Source organism: Pocillopora damicornis, chromosome 2 (genome assembly GCF_964200805.1).
Source record: "Pocillopora damicornis chromosome 2, jaPocDami1.2, whole genome shotgun sequence".
NCBI classification, from domain to species: Eukaryota; Metazoa; Cnidaria; class Anthozoa; order Scleractinia; family Pocilloporidae; genus Pocillopora; species Pocillopora damicornis.
In genome coordinates, this window is record NC_142671.1 from 5,829,166 (window position 1) to 5,855,654 (window position 26,489).

Sequence of the window (26,489 nt, forward strand, 5' to 3'; positions counted from 1 at the left end):
CGGGTCTCGACAATTACACCATCAGTGGTCACACTTACGGAGAAAGTTATTGAAAACCCCGCATGTAAATTGAGTATACTTTCTTGGGAAAAGTCGAACTCTCAGATTATTTAGTTGATGCATTGTTGACGTGAAACAAATCTATTCAAAGATTTTGTGCAAAGTCGTCATCAAACGCCTTGTGGGAGTTACAGTGGAAAGCCTGCACAATTGGTCTTCATAGGGAAAGAACTGTAGAGGTCTCAGGAAGTTGTCAACCAGTTGCCCCTTTCTTTCATTCATACTATGCTGGCCAGATAGGCTTCAACCAAAGAATTCCTGATAAGCACCCAAACCGATCCAGTTCCTCCTAGTGTTCTCACAAATTCTAGCGAATGGAAGGGGGCGTTCCTATGTCTGGAGAAATGTACTACACCAGGCTCCTGACCAAACAAGGTAGTAGGTAGGATAAAGTCTGGTACTAGTTATGCATTGACTGGAACTTAGAACGAAGCACCAGGTTTCTCTCGGATCAGGAACCATATGAGAACTAGAGGTTTTCTGTTCCGAAACAAGGTCGAACCCAGAGCGTGGAGATATTTTTTATCTTTAATCGGATCTTGAGCGTTTTGAAGTCAGTTAACCCGGAAGGTTGTGTATATTAAATGACGGACTGTTAACGGATGTTTTGTGAACGGATCGTTAGGGAAGGATTGTAAACTCACTGCACAAGAACAAATCACTTAAAGATATTGCTGATGCCATCACCGAGTGCATTGAATCTAAGGAACAGTTTAAATCAACGGTACAAGGTGTCCTCCGAACACTACGTTTAGTTCTCATGACAACCGTCGAGATGGAAAATCACCAGAACATAAACTCGTTTTTTTATCGGGTTTTATTATTCAATCCAGTCCTTGGTTCGAAAACTAAACCATCGAGGAAACACAATCTTATCCCAATCATTTTTTTTAATTACCGAATTCAGCTACCAGAATTTAGTATTTTCTTTTCCAGTCAAAGATTTTCCCTTTTCCCTTTTCCCTATTCAAAACATTAATTCGAGATGGATGAATTGAAACCGACTTATTCCCACCTATAAGAAATATGTTCCTTTACCTCCGATCTTACAAGAACTATCTTCCTTGCAAACTTCAAAAACCCGACGAGGCGAGGTTATCTATGTCCCTATGTCCACCCTCCCTTCTCCCCTACCTTCCTTTGACCCCCCCCCCCCCCCCCCACGGACAGTTACAGTTACACGGTAGGATCTGGGTACGAGATTACTCGCAACTTTATGACTTCCTCATCCCTTTATTGAACATGTAGACGCACTCCATTTATTCGTGGTCGGCCTTGTGTAACAGAGAGCGGTTTTGTTCGCTATGTGAGAGCAATGTTTTCTCAGAATTGGTTCCACAGCAAGACCTGCTAAGCTTGCGATTAAGACCCCCGCAGATTCCCCAATCGTTACCAGTCCTAAGCAGAATTCCCTATACTTCGGTTCCACAACCAGGGGCACTGCGCAGACTGTGTTCGCAAAAACGAAGCCTGACAACGAGCCAATAATAAAGCAGATCAACAAAACCGACCATACCGAGTCAAAGATTCGGTAATACGAAGCGCATACTGAAAGGCTCATAAAAGCCAGTAAAAGAAGTGAGAAAATCCATGTGTGCTTTACAACGAAGCGAGGAATTAAAACTGGCTTGAACCACGCTATTGCGCTTAAATAGGAACGAAATAAAAACTCGCCGATACCGTTTACGAGAACATAGTAAACAAAGTGGTCTCTTGGCGCAAAAGGAGCGTCTTCGAAGGCGATCGTTGTAAAGACTGCGTGAATAGTTATGTACTGTGCAATGTAGGCAGAGCACAGAGCAATCATCAGGGGCAAGATCTGACATGCACCAGTACACTTCTCACCCCAAGACAAATGGCCAAAATGCTCCTTGGTAAGATAGTCATCTGAGCACTCGGAGTCAGCGGTCTTGAGTTTGTTGTATTTTTCCAGTAAGGCATAGGGCTTAATGCGGTCCTTGTCAAGTATGTAGTAAAATAACAGGATCAAAAGTGTGGCTGGTGCAATAATTGTCAGGGATATCTGTGGTGACAAACAAAGCCATGACGTCATTCCTGGCAAAGGAAAGTTCAAAGAAAGTTCATTAAAAAGCCAAGAACGCTACTAAAGAATTGATCGATACGAAATAATATTTTGAAGACAAATTTTTTTACTGCCGTCGAGTATAGACTTACACTAAACCATTTTAGTATGCCAATGAAGATTTTGACAGTTACGACCTCCAAAAGGCAGTGCCGACTTATCAAAAAAAAAACCTTCTTTGCCTTCTTTTGGCTTCTCTAACAAGGAAGAATTCTCAGTTTTCTGCTGGCTTTTTTCCTCACGCCTCTGAGTTTATTTTAAGCCTAAGCCGTTAAACATGGAACAGTCTACTCCGTTGGAAGCTAAGCGGCAGAAAAATGCCCCCGTGACATTTGATTAATACACCTGTTCAATCGTTTTTTTTTTCCTCCTCATCTCTCTCGGGCTGTCACAGTGTTTTGGTTGTGAGTGAGTCATTATTTTAGACCTGCTAGAGGCTACAGGATAAAATCTGATAAATAACGACTGCAGATGCATCCGATAGCAGATATGAGTTCGAAAGCTGTACCGTCGCTAACAGAGAGGTAAGACAGAAGCTTTTCCAGTTCCTGACTATTCTGTTTCGTAATCTAGTTAACTTTTGGCACAAAAGAGGGTGAGAAAGTCTTTCGATTTATTTTCCGGACATCAATATATATCGGTGTCCGTAAAAAAGGTAAAAAAAATTATAGAGGAATGGATCATATAGTCTGACCTTTATAGCGATCTATATTTGTACCATATGCATAGCAGCGATAAGTTAATTAAATAATTTTTACCGTCTTTCCTCTGGTAGTTGTAATAAAGAGGCGACAGGATTGTTAAAAAATGCAGGACAATTCAGTCGAAGGAAGAATTTGATGTAAATTTTCAATGTGAAAAACAATAAAATAACAAAAGGGGTGATAATGTTAATCTGAGCAAGATTTTCCGCACAGCCGCCTACTTCATGATGAATATAGTTCTTAGATAGAAAACATTGCACATGGCGAAAGCGATAGACTACTTTTGTGACTAGGTCTTTGTTGAAGAATGTTATTTTGATGTACGAAAACATTTCCCTAATCTGCTACCGACGGTATCACAAGAAAATGGTGTAACTTGGCTAATTTATTCGTCTGGGTGATCTTTGCTTTGTTAATTCTACATTCTAACCACACTAACAAACGCTTATACAGAACTCCAAGCAATCTAACTTAAAATTCCGCGCTGATAGAACCCCTAATTTTCTGACTTACCTGTGTAATAAATTGGCCCCAAAAGTATTCCTGCCCCACTTCCTGCGGCGAAAGAAGTAAGTGAGAACTTTCCGTAAAAAGCACTTAGGGCTAAGAATGAAATCTCTCCCAAGCCATGGGCAAGTGCGTTCAAAGATACTCCGATAATTTTGACGTAAACGTTGTCGACCAAGATGATAAGAACTGTCCCGCTTGCCATAGCCGCGAATATAATGAGTGTCCGCCATAAGTAAGGGATTTTCTGCATGTACCAGGGAAGAATTGAAGTGACGATCACCATCGTTGTTACATGCGAAGCGAGGATTGTGGTGGTAGGGATAAAAGTTCCTCCCAAGATATCTTGAGAACCGGATATCGCAACGCTAAAGAACGAATGAAGGAGCATCGCCAGGCCGCTGAAACTGACGCAGATTGTAATGTGGTCGAGCCGTGTGAATCCCTCTTCGTCCACATCATCTTTTTGCGGTTCGTCGTCATCGGAGGCTTCATCGCCGCTTGTATATTCAGCCTCCACAGGAGTTTTATCCATTTAGAAATTACAGAACGGCTCGCTGATCAGTCGATGCTCAGTTACTCACAGCCAAAAGCCAGTTGAGAAGCGCCAGTGTTGATTTTCACCAGTGCTAAAGATACAAAGGGTTCAAATGGTAGTCTTTTTTACACCATGACTCCCATACATGCGACAGTATTTTCATTCGCGTAAAAAAGTCAAGATTTGAGCGCGTTGGTAATATAATTTATGCAAAATGACGAGATGATGCTTTTGTCTTTTCCGTTTGAGTGACGCTGTTCAATTGAATTGTTATTGATTGTAGCACTAATGACGAATAATTTAAAAATTAAGAGCATATCTTTCCTAGTTTTCACTTATTTCAAAATTTAATTTTCGAATCGTCATAACGAAGAAAAAAGATCGAATATGCATCAAATTCTTCAGATTTCCAGAAAAGTTTTGTTAAAAGTGGCTCTGAATTTATGTGCCTTATATTATATTTTCCTTCCCACAAGTTGCTGTGGTAACACAGAAGAGGCATATATTGATTCAGATTTAATAACGCTCTACAAAAGTTCAAACAAGAAACCTGAGTAGAAATTGTTCAATACATATTACTGCCTTTATGACTGAATCAGACTAGTGATGAATTTTGTCCAAAAAAATTAAAGGACTTTTAATTCTAAACCAATAACCTTTTCAAGCGTACTGGAGTTTTCAGTTGTGGTAATTTTTTAAATCAGTTTAATCTTCATTTTGCTGGTGTTGGCCCGCTTTTTTCATGGAAACCCTTGTACCCTCAAAGAATGTCAACAGTCGCTGTTTTTGTTATCTGTTTATTCCAAACGACAAGAAAGGAGCGAATGTCACTAACTCCCGTCATCTTCTTTTCTAATGGATCATACATTTGTCATACAAAACGAGTTTATTGACACTGAGCCAAAGTGTGATCATTGTAATCAAAACAAGGATAACCATTTACAACCTTAATGATCACAACAAACCTGTAGGAAATTTTTGAAACCCTGTCTCGCTCTTTAGTTAAGATATGTTAATAGCTTGGCCGAGCGCGTTTTAAAGCTGATTCAAAACCTGGGCTGAGCTCCTTGATCGCGATTAGAAGGATCAGGTCTTCACTTGTTAATAATCCCATGGCAATAGCTAGATTACCAATATAGCTGGGCCAGGATTGGTCAATGGGCACAAGCGTTAATTTAGTTTCAAACAGCCTGGAATTGGGGTCTGGTTTTTAAAAGTTGCAGTAAATTTAAATTCGGGCCTGAGGCATATTTCTAGAAGGTCCCGGTAACTTAACTGGACCCATAAAGCTGTTCTAACTTTTGCTCCAAATAGCGATTTTAAAGGTTTTGAAAACGATACAGAAAGCCATCTGCTATTAAAACAAAATGAACCGGTCAGGGTGCCAGAAACTGCTTCCCTACTGTTTTTAAATTTTGATTTTAAAATATGGTTTGGGGCCCGTTAAGTTACCGGGACTTCCGAGGAACGGGCTCCGGATGTTATATTCTGCAAACCAAATCTTAAGAATAATAGTCTGTTCTGTTTCGTTTCCTGGAAATTTCGTCAATTGAATTTCAAAACTTTGCGTGTATCGATCTACTAAGTAAAAGCGGCAAACAAATCACAATTTTTCGTAACCAGTCGCCACTGGAAATTTTGAGAAATGGTACCTCGATTTCAAGTTGCTCGATTTTCCGAATTGACCGACCTTTCCATCCCAACATTTACATATCCACGCCACTCTCCCCATGGGAGAAAACAAAAGATAGAAAAACAAGCGAAATGACCATACAAGGACCTGTTCTTCTGACATACAGTTTGTAAATCGGAAACTAAAACTTGGATCAAAGCTACTGAGTATGGTCCTACTGACTCATGAATTTTCTGAAAGCACTTACCTTAACTCGATCGAGAGCCATTTAAAAAAGAAAAAAATATGTAAGGAACAAATTCAGCCGGCAACCATCCTGTAGATACTTCCAAACCGAAAGGATGAAGCAATTGTGGTTCTCGCGCCTTGGTCTTCAGTTAAAGAATCGTGTGGCACAAAGTTGCAAAACACAATATCTCACCGAGCACCTTCAGGGGATAAAGACAAGATACGACAACCTAAGATTTAGATGTTGAGAAATAATTGAAAATTGGGATCCAAGATTATCTCAGTGCAATAACAAGTAGATACAAATCACATAACGTTACGTGTTTTTTCCCTTTTTTAAAAAAATTCCGAATTTCCTACCCGTTTCAGGAATCTTCTTTGGTCTTCACGTGGAGTTTTCGTCCGGCAGAGCCGGTAATTAGTAAGATTCAGTCAACTTGATCAAAGTAATAGAGCTTGATATCACATATTAGCTCCCTGCCATAAACTGACCGCTGGATGATAACACTGGTATCTCAGTAATAACTGTTTGTGCAGGTAACGGAATTGTATCTCGTCACGCCTCGGCAAGCAAGTTTAGTAAGAGGATCCATTTCTCTCGCTTATTAAATTGATATAAGATTTCGATGGTAATCTTGGAAAATTCTCTTAGAGTCATGACGTTGTAAATACCAAATAAAATAAACTCTGCTCACGCAAAAAGGAAATTCTTAACCGGGCATACCTATCAGCTAACAATCCGCGATTAGTTTATTAACGTTTTATAAGTTTCGATGCATCTAATGTTTCATTTGATAAAACTGGATAAAAACTACAACTCATTTTAGATATTCATGTGATGATTAAAGTTACAGCAGTCCGTTTTTCATCGACGCAATTAAATGGGAAGGAAGAAAAAAGCATAAAGCGGAAATAAAGTTTAGATCACAGCCAGGATTTACGGAGGAAACTCATACCTTGATATGATTTCTCTCGCCAAACGAGTACGCCATCATTAAACGAAGATCAGGAAACATGTAAATGAATCTGAGTGTATGTAATCTGAATTGGTTTTGAAAACTGACACGCAAATAAAGAGTTAAGAGCATGGCACTCGAGTTAACATTCATCGGTCGATGTTGTTGACTGGTAAATCCCAACGACAATTTTAAACATTTCTCCGAACTACACGAGAAGGCTCGGAAACTTCGGTTTTTTTCGGAACATGTATCCAACAAGCTGAAGTTTTGCTCGTGTTTAATATAACTGACTCAATATTTATGTAGATATATTCGGAAAAAAATTATTATAGCTGATTTTTCATCTCAGAACATGAGATGTTTTGATTAAACGGCATGTATTTGCAAATAACTATTAGCGCCAAAAAGCTTGTCAAAACGTCGAGCTATCTATACTGATAGTCCTCTCAGATCTTTAACATTGACATCCGAACTTTTCTTACAGTCTTCGTCTATATTCAAGAACAGTCGAACGTAAATTAAGCGGGCTCAAACGGTGACTGCTTACTACAGGTTCCACGCAATGGGGGTCTTGTAAAAAACGCGATTTTTTTGCCACAATTGACCAGTAATGAACAAAACCTCGCTCAAAAATACTACTGACGTTGATTTCGGGAGAGAAACATGGTTTAAATTTCACTTGAAAGACTTATTTTTAGTTTTGTGTGAGTGGTTCCGCTTAGGTGACCGTTCAATACAGGTGGAAGACAGTACAAACAGGCCGTTGAGACTCAGTAAAGGCCAACCCCCTGCTTCATAGAGGTGACTTCTTAGAAGAGATGGAAATTACAGAGATTAAGGAGGAAATTTTCGGGAGTTTTACAACCCACCGCTTAATACGGTGCATCTCAATCAGAACAGCTTCGACTGTAAAACCAAAGTAAGTCACGAGTCAACAAAGAAAGGCTCAGTTTACTAAATCTACCACTCAATTACATTGCAACCTCAGCTCAGTTTAGACAACCCGAACCTTTTATCACCCCAAGCTAATAACTTGACTGATTACATGTATTCTTCATCAGCTTCGATCATGAAGAACAATATACCAGTATGGCACGTACACCTACATAGTCTTCAATCAAAACTAATCTCATAGTGGTAAACGAGGTAATGAAATAATAAAATCAGTGAAAGTAGAGGTTGTGATCGTTTCCCACCGAGAGCAATCAAAGAGTCCGCGGGCGCTGAGTTCCTATGTCACCCCTTTAGCAAACAATTCAATTGTTATCCTAGATTGCTCAAGAATACCTCAGAAATGGAAACAAGGGAAATTTCTCCTGTTTTCAAGAGAGACCGTCGCCTCATCAAAACAAAGTACAGACCCTTAACAATCTTGCCGTCCCTTTCTATAGTGTTTGAAACTTAAGTCCACTTGAGAATCAGGGCTAATTTTGGACACATTTTTCAAGAATATGTGATCGCACATCGGAAGTCCCATGGATCTGACACTGTCCTCCTCAGCCTTACGGAGCAGTGGAAAAAAGAGTCGGAGAATCACAGTGTTATCAGCCTCGTATCAATGGTCCTATCTAAGGCGTTTGATACTCTACCACATGACTTAAAAGTGGAAAAGTTTAGGGCTTAACGGCGCCGACAACAACACCTCCGAGCTCATAAAGGATTACCTTACAAATCTACTTCAACAAGTTAGATTAGAAGATCAGTTCTCAAACTGGCAAGGAATTGCGGCAGGAATTCCACAAGGAAGCGTCCTAGGTCCTTTGATATTTAACATATTCATGAACGATCACGTCCATGTCATCAAACACAGTAGTTTGTCTGCCTATGGAGACAACAAGCACGTATTGTATAGATATACATATGTATGTTGTTTGCCGTGGTGAGAACGCTTCTGAGTCAATTCAGAATGGCTACCTCAATTTGGAACGGCTCAGTCGTTCTTCCGTTCTGGCTTGGCCGAGAATGTTAACTCTTGAACGGTTGTAAAACGCCTCCAGATTTAGACGCCGCACTTTCCATGTACCGAACCAAATGCATAAGTTATTAAAACGTATTTTGAAGGAATTTTCTTGAAGCCGTTTTGAGAATGGCCATAACAGGTAATAAATGTCAGCTTCTGAATCTACAGGCTTCCTTTTTTCGATTTGAGTCAGTTCCAAGAGATTGTAAACTGGATTATGATCTCTTAGAGGTTCAGATTCTAATCAAGTTCGGCCTATGAAAAGCTCGGCTCATAAATCGCGCCTTATTTATTGTTTTGTCGACCAACTGCATTAGACTTTTATTCATAGCGTCAACCACCCGTGACCGATGCAAATGGAGTTCTTAAACATTGTCATTGATCAAAAGATTTCTTCGATCATCAAACCATTTGTTCCAAAAGAATTTCATCATGGCGTAATAAAAGGTGGCTTCTGCAGCATTGACCACAATAGTAACTGCCTGAAGGGCGGACGGGGTTCGATGAAAGTCATTCACACCTGTTATTTGGAAAGCTGCTTGCGTGGAAATCAACACGAAAAGATATAAGTTCTCCAGGATAAACAAAAGCAGAGTGAGTGAGTATGCCAAATTCTTTACTTTGTCTCTCGGTTCCTTCCACGGTGCGGGTACAGTATTCCACAGATACACTACCAGGGTCGTCGCAATTTCTCCAAAAATGAACATAACTTCAATAATTAAACTTACACCAGATGTTTCTGTGCAGATGACGATGATGTTGTAACCGACAGCGATCATTAACTGAGCGAAAAGCGACCAGAACCGGGCATGCTTCGAGTTGTTTCGAAGAGCAGAAAGATATCCTTCATAGTTTGGCACCTTTCGTAGCACAAGAACAACAAGTACAGTGTTGATAAACGAAGACATCTGCCAACTGATCTCCACTCTCTTTGCGTGAGAAAATATCGTGAAGTTTTTGTAGCGATAACTTGCAAGCTTCTCCCGGAAGAAGCAATCTGTAGCGTGAATGCTGTACAGGACTAAGCTGATAAAACGCCATAAAATAAAGCCGAAATATGTTAACGTAACGCCAACCTTGAAAAAATCTTGACGGCAGCGAAATCGTAAGGTCGCTTCCTCTCTCCTGTTATTCTCATCTATCTGAATATAACCTGTGTCATCCTTCATACTGATCAAAACGAAAGGGCTCAGCAACTTGACTTTTTTCACCATTCAATATTATCGTCAAGTGTTTCTATAGGAAAAATGGAAACGTATGAAAAATGGAATTTCAACTATCGGCATTTAAGGAATACCAGAGCGGAAGAGCACGTCGAATATTGAAAGTGCAGTAACTTGAAGGTAAAAATAGTTTCAGTATGCGCCTGCCGTTTTTCACTCCCCAAAAACTGAAACTCAGGCCTGACGTTTACACATAGATCAACACTTTTAAAATAGTAGACGGCGAGTGAAAATAAATTGTGTGTTGGTACTTAGTAAGATTTTGAAGTGCATTTGCATAAAGGTTAGTCTGTGTAAACACTTCCTAATTTCTACGAAAGAATAAAGTGGCTAAGTATAAGTTTCTCAAACAAAACAGCGTTATGTCAGCACTTCTCTAATGTATACGAAAGAATGAAGAGGGTAAGTTTCTAAAAAATACCCTGTGTCAGCAATTTTCTAATTTATACGAAAGAATAAAGAGGATAAGTTTCAAAGATCCAACAGACCGGCTGAGCCGTAGACTCGCTGACAAGCTTCTCAGCTTGAAACGAAGTGGACATCTATCAGAAACCATCTACAACAAGGTCAAACCTAAGCACAAACAGCCACCTAGGATCTAAGGCTTACCTAAGATACATAAGCCCAACACACTGTTAAAACCAATTGTATCATATGACACCTTTGCTTACGATCTGTCGGCATACTTAGCCAATATCCTATCCCCCTTAACAGGCAAGACAGACTACTCAGTTATTAACTCTACGCACTTCGTGTCAACTATCAGTCACGAGAAAGTACATGATAACGAGGTCATGGTATCTTTTGACGTAGAATCGTTGTTTACGAACGTACCGATCGAGGGTGCAGTTCAAACCACATTACGAAAACTGGAGAACGACAGCAATCTTTCTAACCACACAAACTTAACACCTACACAAATTGCCGACCTCTTGAATTTCGTCTTAAGATCAACACATTTCAAATACAACAGGTCGATTTATGAACAGGAAGACGGAGCAGCTATGGGGAGGCCTGTTTCTGCGGTTATAGCATCTGTCTTAATGAAATGCTTGCTAACTTCGTTGCCAGTAATTACCAACATAGCGAATCGTTCTTTAGAGGGGCTTTTATACCTAATGCACTTAAGTGCGCTATGATTACTCCACTTTTAAAGAAATCTAACTTAGATCCTGAAGAATTTAAGAACTTTCGTCCGGTGTCTAATCTTCCGTTAACACATATTTCATTACAATATCACACCTGATGATTCTCTAGGGAGTCATCCTCTGCTCATATTTGAAATAAAATTCTCAGATAGTTAAAGAGAACATACTTAGCAGCTAACAATCTGCAGTTTTTAATGGATAAAAAATAAAACTCGCTACAGCTGCACATTTTTCATCGGTACAATTAATTAGGGAAGAAGAAAAAAGTTTAGCACGGAACGAAAATTAAGATCGAAGCCAGGGTTTTACATTGGGAACTTGTACCTTGATTTTTTTACTAGTCAAAATGTATTTGCCACCTTATTAAACGAGGATCAGGAAACATGTGAAAATGAATCTGAGTGTATGTAAGGGTAATTAAGTATTATCAACTGAGTTGATAGCGTAAATTGGCCACCGTTACGAGTTTAAAAGCTGACGTAAGTTCAAAAGTGAATCTATCGTGAGACAAACGATCAAAGTTCGTCTCCCATCTTACACCAAGATGAACAATAAACACATATTTTATTACAATATCACACCTGATGATTCGCTCGGGAGTCATAACACTAACATGTGATTACGTAGAAAAATAAAAAAATGCTCTGTCCTTTCCCCTTGGGTTTTCCAAGTTGATGACCTGTATGACAGCTGATAGTCTTTTGAGCCACGCCCACACACCGTACAGATTTGACGAGGAATTTGCACATCCCAGCAGGTGACATACATATGCCAATCACAACGATAAATAGTGAAAAGCGCACGATACCATAAATGAATTGATGCACTGTGACATCTCGCTTTCAGTAGTATAACTGCATTTGCATTCAGCCGCGTTGAGCTAAGTGTCTTTTGGCGCGGCAGTCTTAAAGTACGGAATGTATGTCAGTAGTTCTACATACGGCTCGTCTAGTTTCCTTCCTTACGAATGGACAGACCGGGATAACTATGTGACGTCACAACATGGCGACCATTTCGGAAATCAAAGATTTTTGGACCCAATCCGAAATGTTCGCTGTTTATTTTATATGGGCTCAAACAGCTAATAAATGAACCAACGCGTGTTACAAAATTCTCATCTACACTTATTGATTTGCTCTATACAAATTATACAGACAGGGTAGGCTGTTCCGAAGTCTCCAACATTGCCATCAGTGATCATAGCGTCGTCTATGTTTATCGAAGACTATCCTCTGATTTACCATATTTCCCATCTCTTACAGAAATTTTCGAAATTTTGATCGTGAAAAACTTCGAATGAAATGTCTCAGAATGGTCGTTCGATGAACAGAGGATCCAAATTTGTTATGGTCTGACTGAAAGCCAAAATTTTTGCGCGTTTTTAACTCACATGCTCCTTTTCGAACTAGACGTGCTAAATTGAACAAAACACCCTGGATTAATTCAGCCTTGAAGAAAGGTGTGCGCTGTGGCTAAAAGGGAAGCGATAACAACAAAGCCTTCAAGACTGGGCCAATTACAGAAAGCTCTGAAATCGAATCAACAATGAAGTGAAAACCACTGGGGCATCCTATTATCAAAATAGTTTTATTCAATCCGAAGGAAATGCTCGAAAGACTCGTGTCTCGTCGTCAGAACAACCAGATAGTAAAGGAAATGAAAGTAAATGATATCTCTATCCGTGACTCTAGCCAGATTTCCAACGCTTTGAACGAACAGTTTTCAACTACAGGGCCTAGACTAGCCCGCGAAATACCTTTAACTTGGGACGAGGGGTCTATTTATTTAAACAATATTCCTGAAAATTGCAACAAATTCTGTTTTCGTCCAACCCTTTGGAATAGCTTACCCTGTAACATTAGAGAGTCTCGTTCATTAAACCAATTTAAACGCCTTCTTTATCACCATTTTTAAACACGGCATTCATGGAAATCAAGTTTTTAAGTGCCACATTGTTGTAAGTTAATATAATGTTAGGATTAGGATTTTTAGGGTCTTAGGATATTAGTCATTGTATTGGATTTTTTGTACCTGATGAATTTTTTTACCGTGTAATAAATAATGATCGAATAAATAAATGAATGAATTCGTCATTACTCGCCGTATTTACCGACCAATAATTCTATTGGAAACCAGTAAATAGATACTGATCTTCGCGTGTACTCAAGATGGTGGTCATTAAGGGGCGATAGAGGCGAAACTTTGGACACAGAAGTATCAGGACGGAATGAATAAAGGGGTAAGTTTCTAAAGAAACTGTGGTGCTGCGTCGGTGGGAGTAGTAATTTAGTGTTAACAATTGGGTTGTAAACGTAAATTAGCTACCGTAAAGGGTAAAAAAGCTGACGTTTCGAGCGTTAGCCCTTCATCAGAGCGATTTGATTTTGATTTTGATTTCTATGTTTTCGATTGAAAATCTCTCTGACGAAGGGCTAACGCTCGAAACGTCAGCTTTTTTACCCTTTACGGTGGCTAATTTACGTTTTCAACCCAGTTGTTAACACTAAATTACCTGCTATCAGGACGGAAGTTCGATTGAGGTATGTTTTTCAACTTTACCTTAAAGTTTTGGTTAGTGAATGAATTTTTCTAGAGTCAAAAAAAATTATGAAACTGTGTAATTGCTCTGACCATAGCATTGGGCATTAACTTTTTGTTTCATTTCACTTTTAAAAGTTATGGATCTAAGTTTTAGTTTCTTGCTGAGAAAGCAAGAATAATCTAACCATTTTCAATTTGTTCTCATTTTTACTTGATTTGTTTATTTGAACATGGTATATCTTCTTGAATGGCCCTGATTGCAGTAGTTTTATGTGATTATTCATATATTTTGAATTTAGTTGATTTTCAACATTGCAAAAGGTGTTATCAGACAAATTTTTCCTCACTGTTCTCTGTACATTAATTTATCTTTGGGAGTTTTTTCCATGTTTTGACTAAATAAAGCTTATTTCATTTTGCCCTTAATTTTAATATCTTTCATTGAAACGATCATGTCTTTCTCTAGGTTTCCTCCGCAAAACGTCTTGCACTAGGGCTAGGTCATTTTGTAGCTTTAGAATTTTTTCATTCTCTGTTGGTGTTCCTTGATGACAATAAGTTGGAGAACGACTAAGCGCGTTTGCAAGTGAAGGAGACACATGAGTTCTTCCCTCTGCTAGGTCGGTAATAGATTCAATAGCTGGTTCACCATTCTGTTTGTACATTTTCTCTTGACTTAACTATTCCTGGCTCAGAGTAGGTTTCAATTTGCGCTTTCATAATCTACCTTGAGGCTTAGAATCACGTTCGGAGGATTTAAGTTAATCTTTTAACAAGCAGATAAAATCACCCTACAAATTACTCAGGTCTTTTATTAAAGGAATAGAACACACGCCGAGTGCATTGCGCGCGATCGTACCGATGACTTAGGCTGCGTGCATTATATCTCTTCAGTGCACTCGTATGACATAAGGCGCGTGCTTTATGGAAATATAACGACCTCGTTCTCACCAATCACGCCACGCGCATTTCTCTGAACATTTTATAATGACGCATAAAATGTACATGCATTGATATCCAATAACGTTCACTCGTTAACTCTTAGAAACAAGCGAGCGAGGAATATGAGATACCGTCGCGCGAGATAAAACACTAAGCTTTTCAATAATTCAGACGGCTTTATTCATTACCATGAAGTGCTAAGCCAGAAGACCACTGAGGAGTAATCCAGGCTGTTGAGTGCATTTGAGACAACAGAACTAAGAGGAAAAAAAAGAAAGCAATTTGACATACGGTCTCAAGGTAAATTGTTCAAGAAAAGCTGTGAGTCCAGTCGAATCGAAACCTTTTCATCATTAAAAATAGAGTTGACTGAAAAAAACGTTGAAGAATCACAATGTTATCGGCCTTGTATTAATGGCCCCATCTAAGGCGTTTGACACTCTGCCACGTGACTTAAAAGTGGAAAAGTTCAGGGCTTAACGGCACTGACGACAACACCTCCGAGCTTATCGAGGATTATCTTACAAATCTACGTCAACGAGTTAGATTAGAGGATCAGTTCTCAAACTGGCAAGGAATTGTGGCAGGAATTCCACAAGGAAGCGTCCTAGGTCCTTTGATATTTAATCATGAACAACCTCGTCCATATTATCAAACACAACAGTTTGTCCGCATACCAATGCAGATGACACGCAGATATTTTATGTATATACATATGCATATTGTATTCTATTGTATAGAGAACGAGTTCGGCTTCTGAGTCAATTGAGAATGGCTACCTCAATTTCGAACGGCTCGGCCGTTCTTCCGTTCTGGCTTTGTCGGGAATGTTAACTGTTGAACGGTTGTAAAGAATCGAACCAAATGCATAAGTTATTATAACGTATTTTGAAGGAATTTAACAGGTAATTAACGTCGGCTTCTGAATCCGGCAACAGGTCCCCCCTTATTTTCGATTTGATTCGGTTGCGAGAGATTGTAAACTGGTTTATAATCTCTTAGTCGGTTCAGATTCTAATTAAGTTTGGCCCATGAAAAGCTCAGCTCATAAATCGCGCCTTATTTACTGTTTTGTCGACCAACTGCATTAGATCGCTTTTATTCATAACATCAACCACCCGTGAACGATGCAAATGCAGTACTCAAACATTATCATTGATCAGAAGATTTCTTCGGTCATCAAACCATTTGTTCCAAAAGAATTTCATCATGGCGTAATAAAAGGTGGCTTCTGCAGCATTAACCACAATAGTAACTGCCTGAAGGGCGGATGGTTTTCGATGAAAGTTATTCACACCGGTTACTTGGAAAGCTGCTTGCGTGGAAATCAACACGAAAAGATATAAGTTCTCCGGGATAAACAAAAGCAGAGTGAGTGAGTATGCCAAATTCTTTACTTTGTCTCTGGGTTCCTTCCATGGTGTGGGTACAGTATTCCACAGATACACTACCAGGGTCGTCGCAATTTCTCCGAGAATGAACATAACTTCAATAATTTTACTTACAGTAGATGTTTCTGTGGATATGACGATGATGTTGTAACTAACAGCGACCATCAACTGAGCGAAAAGCGACCAGAACCGGGCATGCTTCGAGTTGTTTCGAAGAGCAGAAATATATCCTTCAAAATCTGGCACTTTTCGTAGCACAAGAATAACAAGTACAGTGTTGATAAACGAAGACATCTGCCAACTGATCTCCACTCTCTTTGCGTGAGAAAATATCGTGAAGTTTTTGCAGCGATAACTCGCAAGCTTTTCCCGGAAGAAGCAATCTGTAGCGTGAATGCTGTACAGAGCTAAGCTGATAAAACGCCATAAAGTAAAGCCGAAATATGTTAACGTAACGCCAACCTTGAAAAAATCTTGACGGCAGCGAAATCGCAAGGTCGCTTCCTCTATCCTGTTATTCCCACCTGTCTGAAGATAACCTGTGTCATCCTCCATACTGATCAAAACGAAAAGGTTCAGCAACTTGACTTTTTTTTCACCATTCAATATTATCGTCAAGTGTTTGTATAGGAAAAATGGAAAAGTATGAAAAACGAAATTTCAAGAATGGATCAAGAGGTCGGCGTTCGAGGAATACCAGAGCGGAAGAGCAAAAATCGAATATTGGAATTGCAATACCTTGAAGGAGAAAATATTTTTATGCGTCTGCTATTTTTCACTCCCCAAAAAGTGAAACTCAGGCCTGGCGTTTACACGTAGATCAACACTTTTCAAATAGTGAACGACGAGTGAAAAAAGTATCGTGGGTTGGTATGTACATGTGGTTAGATTTTGAAATGCATTTGCATAAATTTAGTCTGCGTCGCACTTTCTAACCCATACAAAGGAATTTCTTAGAAAGTAACAGTCTCTATTTTCATGATAATTGTGTTTGATTAGAAATGTTGTCGACAAGGCCAACCATTGTCTGAAATACTAATAATAAGTTTCTAGAACAAAACAGCGCTGTATCAGCACTTTTCTAATCTATAAAAAAGAATTTCTTAAAAAGTAACAGTCTCTATTTTCATGATATTTGTGTTTGATTAGAAGTGTTGTCGACAAGGCCAACCATTGTCTGAAATACTAATAATAAGTTTCTAGAACAAAACAGCGCTGTGTCAGCACTTTTCTAATCTATAAAAAAGAATTTCTTAAAAAGTAACAGTCTCTATTTTCATGATATTTGTGTTTGATTAGAAGTGTTGTCGACAAGGCCAACCATTGTCTGAAATACTAATAATAAGTTTCTAGAACAAAACAGCGCTGTGTCAGCACTTTTCTAATCTATTAAAAGGAATTTCTCAGAAAGTAACAGTCTCTATTTTCATGATATTTGTGTTTGATTAGAAGTGTTGTTGACAAGGCCAACCATTGTCTGAAATATCAAAATCAGATCATTATTTTAATTCACCAAATTGCCCTTTTTTTTGTATTTTCAATGATATTAAACAGCATGTATGACTGTATGAAAACCTCACGGCAAGTTATTCTTAAAAATGTAAAATGGTCTTTTACGATATATATATAGGTTTTATACGATTAAATAAATAAGATTAACCGGTGCCTGTGTTATTTATTGTGTTTTTTTAAACAAAATTGCTATTATTAAAACTAATCAAACCTTTCTTATTTGAACGCCAACCAGAAACCCTATACTTATTGCCTAATAATGGCAACTCTTTAAAGGGGAGCATGTGCTTTAGTTTCAGCTGATTCCCCATAAAGAGTCATTTGATGCACCCACATAGCTTGTGTGCTGCACCATCACATAAGCCGTGGTAGGTACACGACCAAGGAACAAGAAGATATTCATGTAAAATGTGATTCCAACGTAGTATAAGACTAAAATGGAATACCAAAAAGTAAAATGCAAAGTAGACTGTAATAAAAATTAGGGAAAGTTGATTAATTATACAAGCTGTGCTTCAAGTATTTTTAAAGCCTCTTAAAGTCCTACCGGCTAGAGGTTTCAAACTGAATAAGAAAAACAAAATGTAAATGTGTTCATGAAAAAAAGTAATTCCAAGGAGAGTAAAACTAATTTGGAGTGCGGAAAAGTAAAATGTACAGCAAATCGCAGTAAAAAAATTGGGCAAAGTTGACTAAATATGCAAGCTGTACCTCTAGCCAGTAGTATTTTCTAAGCCACCTGAGATCCTATGGATCGGGGTGGGGTAAATGACGCCGGATTTAGGCCTTGTATATATATAAATATATGTGAACATGACTGTACCTTGTGACTACTGACTGTAAATATATGAAAATTATACGTGCACTGCAGTTGAAGAAACGATCTTCGCAGTTGTGAACACTACTGAACTAATAGTTGAAGTAAGGCCTGAAAAATATTTCAGGCTCGTTCGGGATTTGAACCCATGACCTTTGCAATACCGCCGCAGCGCTCTACCAACTGAGCTAACATGCCAAATGGGAGCTGGTCAATGTTTTGGGTCCAAATAAACCTTCCAAGTGGTGATTAACGACTGTAGATATATGAAAATCATATTTGTGCACTGCGGTTGAAGAAACGAATATAGAAGCCATCCTCGCAGTTATGAACACTACTGAACTAGTGGTTGAGGATCGCTTCTTGATTCGTTTCTTCAACTCATTCTATAAATTCATTTGCTGATTAAAGTTACAGCCGTCCATTTTTCATCGGCACAATTAAGTGGGAAGGAAGAAAGACGCTCTGAGCGGAAACTGAAAGTTTAGATGATCACAGCCAGGGTTTACGGAGGAAATTCGTACCTTGATATTTTACTTGCAAAAAGGCATTTGCCACCATTAAACGAAGATCAAGAAATATGTGTAAATGAATCTGAAAGTATGTAAGCTGAGTTGGTTTTGCAAACTGGTACACAAAGTAAGAGAAAAGAGCCTGGTACTCGAGTTTACATTCATCGGTCAGAGTTGTTGACCGGTGAATCCTAACGATAATTTTAAACTTTTCTCCGAACTACACGAGAGGGTCTCGGAAACTTCGGTTCGTTTTCGGAACATATATCAAACAAGCTGTAGAACTACTTGGTAAATTAAGAAAAGATATTATTATAGCTTATTCTTCACATCAGAACAAGAGATGTTTTTACCAAGCAGTAGATGTTCGCAAATAACTTCTTAGCCCACAAAGCTTGTCAAAACGTCAAGCTTTGGTCAATTGTGCTATGAAACTGCAACAACTCTCTTCTAATAGTCCCCCAAAAATCTTTCACATTGACATAGCCCCGAACTTTTTCGTACAATCTTGCTCTATATTCAAGTACAGTCAAACGTAAATTAAGCGGGCTCAAACGGAGAATGGCGGGGAGCCCGCCTAACACAAGTTGACCGCTCAATACCGCTGAACACAGGTTCCAGATAATGAGGGTATCATATAAAATGATGAAAACGCCATTGTATACCCTAATAGACCGCTTTAGGAACAAAACCTCAAAAAAACATGCTACTAACATTCATTTTGGGAGACTTGAAAGGTGGTTTAAATTTTGCTTGAAATATTTTTTTTAGTCTTGTTTGAGTGGCTCCGCTTCAAGTGCTTATGACACGAGATTTCTTTTTTGCATTTTCTGGCTGATAGTTATATTTAAAATTAGAAATAATCGACCTTAGCGCCTAGCGAGTTCTCCTTGACCAATTTTTTGTGCATTGAAAGTACGATTTGACGACCAAAAGTGTCCTCATTAAGTGCAGCCAAACGATTATGTTACATAGCTGTGACGTACAAAACTGTGAAGACACGTCGGCAAATATGGTGGAGAAAGGAGAAATCTAGAAGAGATAACGAACATATTGCGTGGCCGGAGCGCCAAATGATGTTAGCTAAAAGAATAATACACACACCGGGTATTTCGATATACTACTTTCTAAAGGATGTAGCTGTATGGCCAAAATAGACGCGTTTCGATCGTCGACATCGAGGCTGAGATTTTCTCTTTAGTGTCTCGGCCTAATGATCCGTACTGGCTTCGAAGACAGCTAATACGAACACATACCACATGTCAAATCAGGGGAAGATGGCAAATGAATCCAGCTAAAAATAATGCTGATTAAGGGGCCTGTTCCTACACCGTACACGATTGTTCCACATTCTGTTCGGCTGACTTTTTTGCAAGCGAAGAATGATGAGTTCCTTACGGTTCTTATTTCACACACTTCAGATGTACTGATACTCCTTGTCTTTCCACGTGACCACATTTGCACTTTCTTATCGTATGGAAATCTGACCAATTGTAGTTTCCATCTTGCTTTAATAACAGAAACGCATCATTTGTAATGAAGTTCAAGCCCTTTCCTGAGCTAACCAATATCCTGTTGCCTAAACAGTGCGAGACCTGTGGTGAAATATCTGCGAAATCTCCGACGCTAAATTTTGCGAAGCGAGCATGGTTCGAAAAACGAGTTCAACAGGATGACGCCATTCGATGGAATGATGGAATGGCGGAATGGCGAAATATTCTACAACGCAGAATGCCTTGTTGTATGAAACAAAGTCTCACAAAAATGGAATGGCAATGAAATGAGAAAATGATTTTAATTAACAGGCAAATCAAATTAAAAGAAGGCTAGTTTAATCTTTATTGGAGCCTAGGGATAGACCAACAAAGGAACAGTGTGGTTCTCGAGCTAGCCCTTATAAGTTATCATTACTATTACTTTTGTTATCATTATCATTGCTATTGTTATTATTAATATGATGATTTGTTACCATTTAATCAGTAGCTGAGTGTCAACTATTCACTATATTCTTGAAACATCTTTCTCTTGTGGAACAGGGCTCTCATAAGTATGTAGGATGCGGCAGGTTTTTGGCTTGCATGCGATACAAATCTTCTTCAACGCTACCTTCTAGCATCATCATACAACCCCTGGTTCTTTTCAATGCTATACAAAATTGTGCTAGATCAGTAGCCATATGCAGTCTTAACTGCCTTTTTTGGCATTATAAATACAAGGATAAAAGTTTCAGATCATGTATGTTATGATTTCTTCATATGTATGACAGACCTTGTTATAGGCCTACAAGCGTTTAAAGAAAAGCGATCAACTTTGGCTTCAATAGGCTTTGTTAACTGATTAAAACAGCTGTTGACCTTTATTTTACCTTTGTAAAAAAGAAACCAAGTGCATGCATTATATCAGAAGGTCACTATGACAACTTAAATGTAACAACATGTCACGAAATTTACATTTTCGAAAACATAAAAAGACCGTTTGCTAGCACACAAAATTTGAAAGCGGGAATGCATCGCATTGTGGCGCCGCTACGAAGTTACCGAAGCATAATTTCCATCGTGTTTCACAAGGGGTACAACGGCTATCTAGGCATATTTGATTCATCAAAAGGGTCCTTTAGGAAAAACAAAATGAACTGTCGGCGGATTCTCGGTATTTACGTTCAGAGGCTCTTTTAAAAGTGACCGTACAAGTGGAGGACAGATCCAGATGCCGAACTTTCCATGTAACGAACTAAATGCATATAAGTTACGTATTTTGAAGGAATTTTCTTGAACCTGTTTTGAGAACGGCCATAAAAGGTAATAAATGTCGGCTTCAACAGGCCTCCTATTTTCGATTTGAGTCGGTTCCAGGAGATTATAAACTGGTCGGTTCAGATTTTAAGTTCAGCTCATGAAAAGCTCAGCTCATAAATCGCGCCCTATTTAATGTTTTGTCGACCATTTGTGGTTTTTATTCAAAGTGTCGACTACCCGTGACCGATGCAAATGGAATTCTTAAACATTGTCATTGATCAAAAGATTTCTTCGATCATCAAACCATTTGTTCCAAAAGAATTTCATCATGGCGTAATAAAAGGTGGCTTCTGCAGCATTAACCACAATAGTAACTGCCTGAAGGGCGGATGGGGTTCGATGAAAGTCATTCACACCTGTTACTTGGAAAGCTGCTTGCGTGGAAATCAACACGAAAAGATATAAGTTCTCCAGGATAAATAAGAGCAGAGTAAGTGAGTAGGCCAAATTCTTTACTTTGTCTCTGGGTTCCTTCCATGGTGCGGGTACAGTATTCCACAGATACACAACCAGGGTCGTCGCAATCTCTCCGAGAATGAACATAACTTCAATAATTAAACTTACTCTAGATGTTTCTGTGGATATGACGATGATGTTGTAACCAACAGCAACCATTAACTGAGCGAAAAGCGACCAGAACCGGGCATGCTTCGAGTTGTTTCGAAGAGCAGAAAGATATCCTTCAAAATCTGGAATCTTTCGTAGCACAAGAATAACAAGTACAGTGTTGATAAATGAAGACATCTGCCAACTTATCTCCAGTTCCTTTGCGTGAGAAAATATCGTGAAGTTTTTGCAGCGATAACTCGCGAGTTTTTCCCGGAAGAAGCAATCTGTAGCGTGAATGCTGTACAGAACTAAGCTGATAAAACGCCATAAAATAAAACCGAAATATGTTAACGTAACGCCAACCTTGAAAAAATCTTGACGGCAGCGAAATCGTAAGGTCGCTTCCTCTCTCCTGTTATTCTCATCTATCTGAATATAACCTGTGTCATCCTCCATACTGATCAAAACGAAAAGGTTCAGCAACTTGAATTTTTTCACCATTCAATATTATCGTCAAGTGTTTCTATAGGAAAAATGGACGTATGAAAAATGAAATTTCAACTGTCGGCATTCGAGGAATACCAGAGCGGAAGAGCACGTCGAATATAGAAAAAGCAATACCTTGAAGGTAAAAATATAAAAATATATTTATGCGTCTGCCGTTTTTCACTCCCCAAAAGCTGAAACTCAGGCCTGACGTTTAAACGTAGATCAACACTTTTAAAACAGTGGACGGCGAGTGAAAATATACTGTGTGTTGGTACTAAATAAGATTTTGAAATGCATTTGCATAAGTTAAATATGTGTCAGCACTTCCTTATTTCTACGAAAGAATAAAAAAAAAATTATAAGTTTCTGAAAAAAAAGCAGCGCTATGTCAGCACTTTTCTAATTTCTACGAAAGAATAAAAAAAATTATAAGTTTCTAAAAAAAAGCAGCGCTATGTCAGCACTTTTCTAATTTCCACGAAAGAATAAAAAAAAATTATAAGTTTCTAAAAAAAAAAGCAGCGCTATGTCAGCACTTTTCTAATTTCTACGAAAGAATAAAAAAAAAAATAAGTTTCTAAAAAAAAAGTAGCGCTATGTCAGCACTTTTCTAATTTCCACGAAAGAATAAAAAAAAATTATAAGTTTTTAAAAAAAAAGTAGCGCTATGTCAGCACTTTTCTAATTTCCACGAAAGAATAAAGAGGGTAAGTTTCCAAAAGAAAACCTTGCGTCAGTAATTTTCTAATTTATATCATAATTTCTACGAAAGAATAAAGATAGTAGTTATAAGTTTCTAAAAGAAAAAAAAGCAGCGCTGTCAGCACTTTTCTGATCTCCACGAAAGAATAAAGAGGGTAAGTTTCCAAAAAAAAACCCTGCGTCAGTAATTTTCTAATTTATATCATAATAATATACATGGAAAAATTACTTAGTTCTGATTGGTTAAGATAAATGCAGTTTTCAGTTAATTCAGTGCAGAAGAGAGTTAATTCAGTGCAGAAGAGAGTTAATTCAGTGTAGAATAGGGTTAATTCAGTGCAAAGAAAGAAACAAATCAGACATTCTGATTGGTCAATAATCAAAGAAACTCACAGATAGCCAATCAAATGCGAGCCTTTGATGTCGCAACAAAATTTGAAAATTTGCAAGCGAAACAATGGCCGGTGTCTTAAGTAGGCTTTCTTTCGCCACCGCGGCTGAAAAACAGCTTAAACAACGAAAACACTGTAAAAAGCACTGCTTTTTGGTTGTCAGTTTAGAAAAAGTGGTGTTTAGAGAAGGGAATTGCCGAGGAAATCGAAAATTACAAGCCGACCCAGCTTAACACTTTGCTCGAGCGATCACACGCCGAAAGTAAAAACAAACATGGTTAAACCTCGGAAACGACGATTCCATTTCATCGAAAGTGATTCGGACACAGACTAAACAATTCCTTGAACTGTTTAGCCGGACTTTGAACTTTTTTGCACCTTAAAGATGTGAAGATATCATTGCATAATTTATTATTGTTTTGATCGTACGCGGTTGTTTTGACCATAGTTAGTAGAGGAGACTAACTATGTTTTGACCGAACGAAAGGTTTGAATAAATTATTTTTGCACTTGACGCCCGCGCTTTGCTTATTTTTAATTATGATAAGCCATCTCGTATTTTTCCATGTATATTATTAACACGTAATCACATGATTTTCCTCGTGCAATTTGGAATAAACAAGCACTTGTTTATTTTTTCAAAGACCACAAATTGCACTCGCCCTACGGGCTCGTGCAATTTTGTTAGTCTTTAATAAAATTTACTCGTGCTTATTTATCCCAAATTGCACTCGAAATCATGTGATTACCTATACTAATTTCTACGAAAGAATAGAGATAGTAATTATAAGTTTCTAAAAGAAAAAAAACTTTAGTCTTGTGCAGCCAATCGGATTATTTGAGCCATTCTAACAGGGATTCTGATTGGCTTATTATGGCGTGCTTTAGAGAGTATAGAGCATGCTGACGACACTGTTGTTCGCTTTGGAAATAAAGTTTGTTTTGAAAATTGAAAGTAATTCTTGGGGAATTTAACCGATTCTTTATTATAAAACAAATAGAGAAGCATTATTGGCTTATTGTAGCGTGGGAACAGGGATTCTGATTGGCATATTGTAGCATTCCTTATGAGAGTACAGAGCATGCTGACGACACTGTTGTTCTCTTTAGAATTAAAGTTTGTTTTGAAAATTGAAAGTAATGAGTGGGGAATTTAACGGATTCTTTATTATAAAACGAACAGAAAAGCCTTGACTGTGTTCTGTTCTGTTGTAAAGCACACAGGAAGCGGCTAGAGCACTCTAACCGCTTCCTGCGTGCTTTACAACAGAACAGAGCAAAGTCAAGGCTTCTCTATTTGTTAACGAAAGAATGAAGAGGATAAGTTTCAAAGATCCAACAGAACAGAACGGCTAAGCCGTAAACTCACTGACAAGCTTCTCAACTTGAAACGAAGTGGACATCTATCAGAAACTATCTACAACAAGATCAAACCTGGGCACAAACAGCTAGGATCTACGGCTTACCTAAGATATACAAGCCCAACACACCATTAAGACCAATTGTATCATGTATTAACACCTTTGCTTACGATTTGTCGGCATATCTAGCCAATATCCTGTCCCCCTTGACAGGCAAGTCAGACTACTCAGTTATTAACTCTACGCACTTCGTGTCAACCATCAGTCACGAGAAAGTACATGATAACGAGGTCATGGTATCTTTTGAGGTAGAATCGTTGTTTACAAACGTACCGATCGAGGGTGCAGTTCAAACCACATTACGAAAACTAGAGAACAGCAGCGATCTTGCTAACTGCACAAACTTAAATTTCGTCTTAAGATCGACATATTTCCAGAAGAAAACGGAGCAGCCATGGGAAGCCTTGTTGCTGCGGTTGTAGCTAACATCTACATGGAAGAATGTGAAGAACAGGCGATAGCAAATGCGACTTGCAAACCTAAGATCTGGAAACTATATGTAGATGACACTTTCACAGTCTTAGACCGGGACCATGTCAACGGCTTTTTGCAACATCTAAACAGTCAACAGCCTACTACTCGTTTTACCATGGAAATCAAGAAAGATAACACCAATCCCCTCTCGACACAACAGTTACAAGGAACTCACACGGTCGTCTTACTACCACTGTCTATAGAAAGCCCAGCCACACTGACCATTACCTAGCCTATGATTCACACCACCCTCAGTCAGTGAAGCGTGGTATTGTTAAGTGTCTCTACGACCGAGCCGAACACCTCACAACGAAACCGTCAGTTATCCCTAAGGAAGAGACACTTGTCATCAGTACTTACTTCTAATAGCTATCCTTCTTCATTTGTACGAAACCTCGCAAAGACAACAAGGGTGACAGCCAACAAAACACCCGCACAGGAATTTTAATCTACTGCCGTTCTCCCTTACATAAAGGGTGTATCAGAGGTTCTTCGCCGCTGCCTATAACATCAAGGCATACGAACCGTTTTCAAGTTGGACACAACACTAAGGTCTCACTTAGTACGACCTAAAGACGCCCTAGAACCATCAAAACAAGACGTTGTCGTTTACAAGATCACATGTAAATGAGGCAAAGTGTATATCGGTGGAACTAGGTGATCAATGCGACAAAGCATAAAAGAACATGACAGAGACGTACGGTTTGCTCGTAAAGTTAAGAGTTTAAAAGCTGACGTTTCGAGCTTTGGCCCTCCGTCAGCGATTGACAAAGGGCTAACGCTCGAAACATCAGCTTTTTAACTCCTTTTGGTGGCCAATTTACATTATCAAGACAGTTGATAACACTAGATTACCCTGCTATACTCTTCAGCACCATACTTTCTTTAGAAACTTACCCCCTTTATTCA

General features: G+C 38.7%; 4 protein-coding genes and 1 pseudogene across 4 annotated transcripts; 1 reads left to right on the forward strand and 4 right to left on the reverse strand.

Moving 5' to 3' along the window:
- Positions 1-1,273: 1,273 nt before the first annotated feature.
- LOC113665600 (uncharacterized) lies at positions 1,274-4,538 on the reverse strand. The gene is made up of 2 exons (XM_027181320.2): positions 3,361-4,538; positions 1,274-2,115 (listed from the first exon to the last, which is right to left on the reverse strand). The coding sequence occupies exons 1-2, from the start codon at positions 3,887-3,889 to the stop codon at positions 1,286-1,288; spliced, it is 1,359 nt and encodes a 452-aa protein (XP_027037121.2). The 5' UTR covers positions 3,890-4,538; the 3' UTR covers positions 1,274-1,285.
- Positions 4,539-7,643: 3,105 nt separating this feature from the next.
- On the reverse strand, positions 7,644-10,244 carry LOC149049655 (uncharacterized). Its single transcript, XM_089198448.1, has one exon. The coding sequence runs from the start codon at positions 9,884-9,886 to the stop codon at positions 9,038-9,040; it is 849 nt and encodes a 282-aa protein (XP_089054574.1). The 5' UTR covers positions 9,887-10,244; the 3' UTR covers positions 7,644-9,037.
- Positions 10,245-15,553: 5,309 nt separating this feature from the next.
- On the reverse strand, positions 15,554-16,588 carry LOC149049656 (uncharacterized). Its single transcript, XM_089198449.1, has one exon. It carries the CDS (start codon positions 16,470-16,472, stop codon positions 15,669-15,671), a length of 804 nt encoding a protein of 267 aa, XP_089054575.1. The 5' UTR covers positions 16,473-16,588; the 3' UTR covers positions 15,554-15,668.
- Positions 16,589-21,613: 5,025 nt separating this feature from the next.
- Positions 21,614-22,831, reverse strand: LOC149049657 (uncharacterized). Its single transcript, XM_089198447.1, has 2 exons — positions 22,724-22,831; positions 21,614-22,625 (listed from the first exon to the last, which is right to left on the reverse strand). The coding sequence occupies exon 2, from the start codon at positions 22,601-22,603 to the stop codon at positions 21,755-21,757; it is 849 nt and encodes a 282-aa protein (XP_089054573.1). The 5' UTR covers positions 22,604-22,625; positions 22,724-22,831; the 3' UTR covers positions 21,614-21,754.
- A 2,669-nt stretch (positions 22,832-25,500) lies between these two features.
- LOC149049658 (uncharacterized) lies at positions 25,501-26,204 on the forward strand (annotated as a pseudogene).
- The last annotated feature ends 285 nt before the right edge of the window (positions 26,205-26,489 follow it).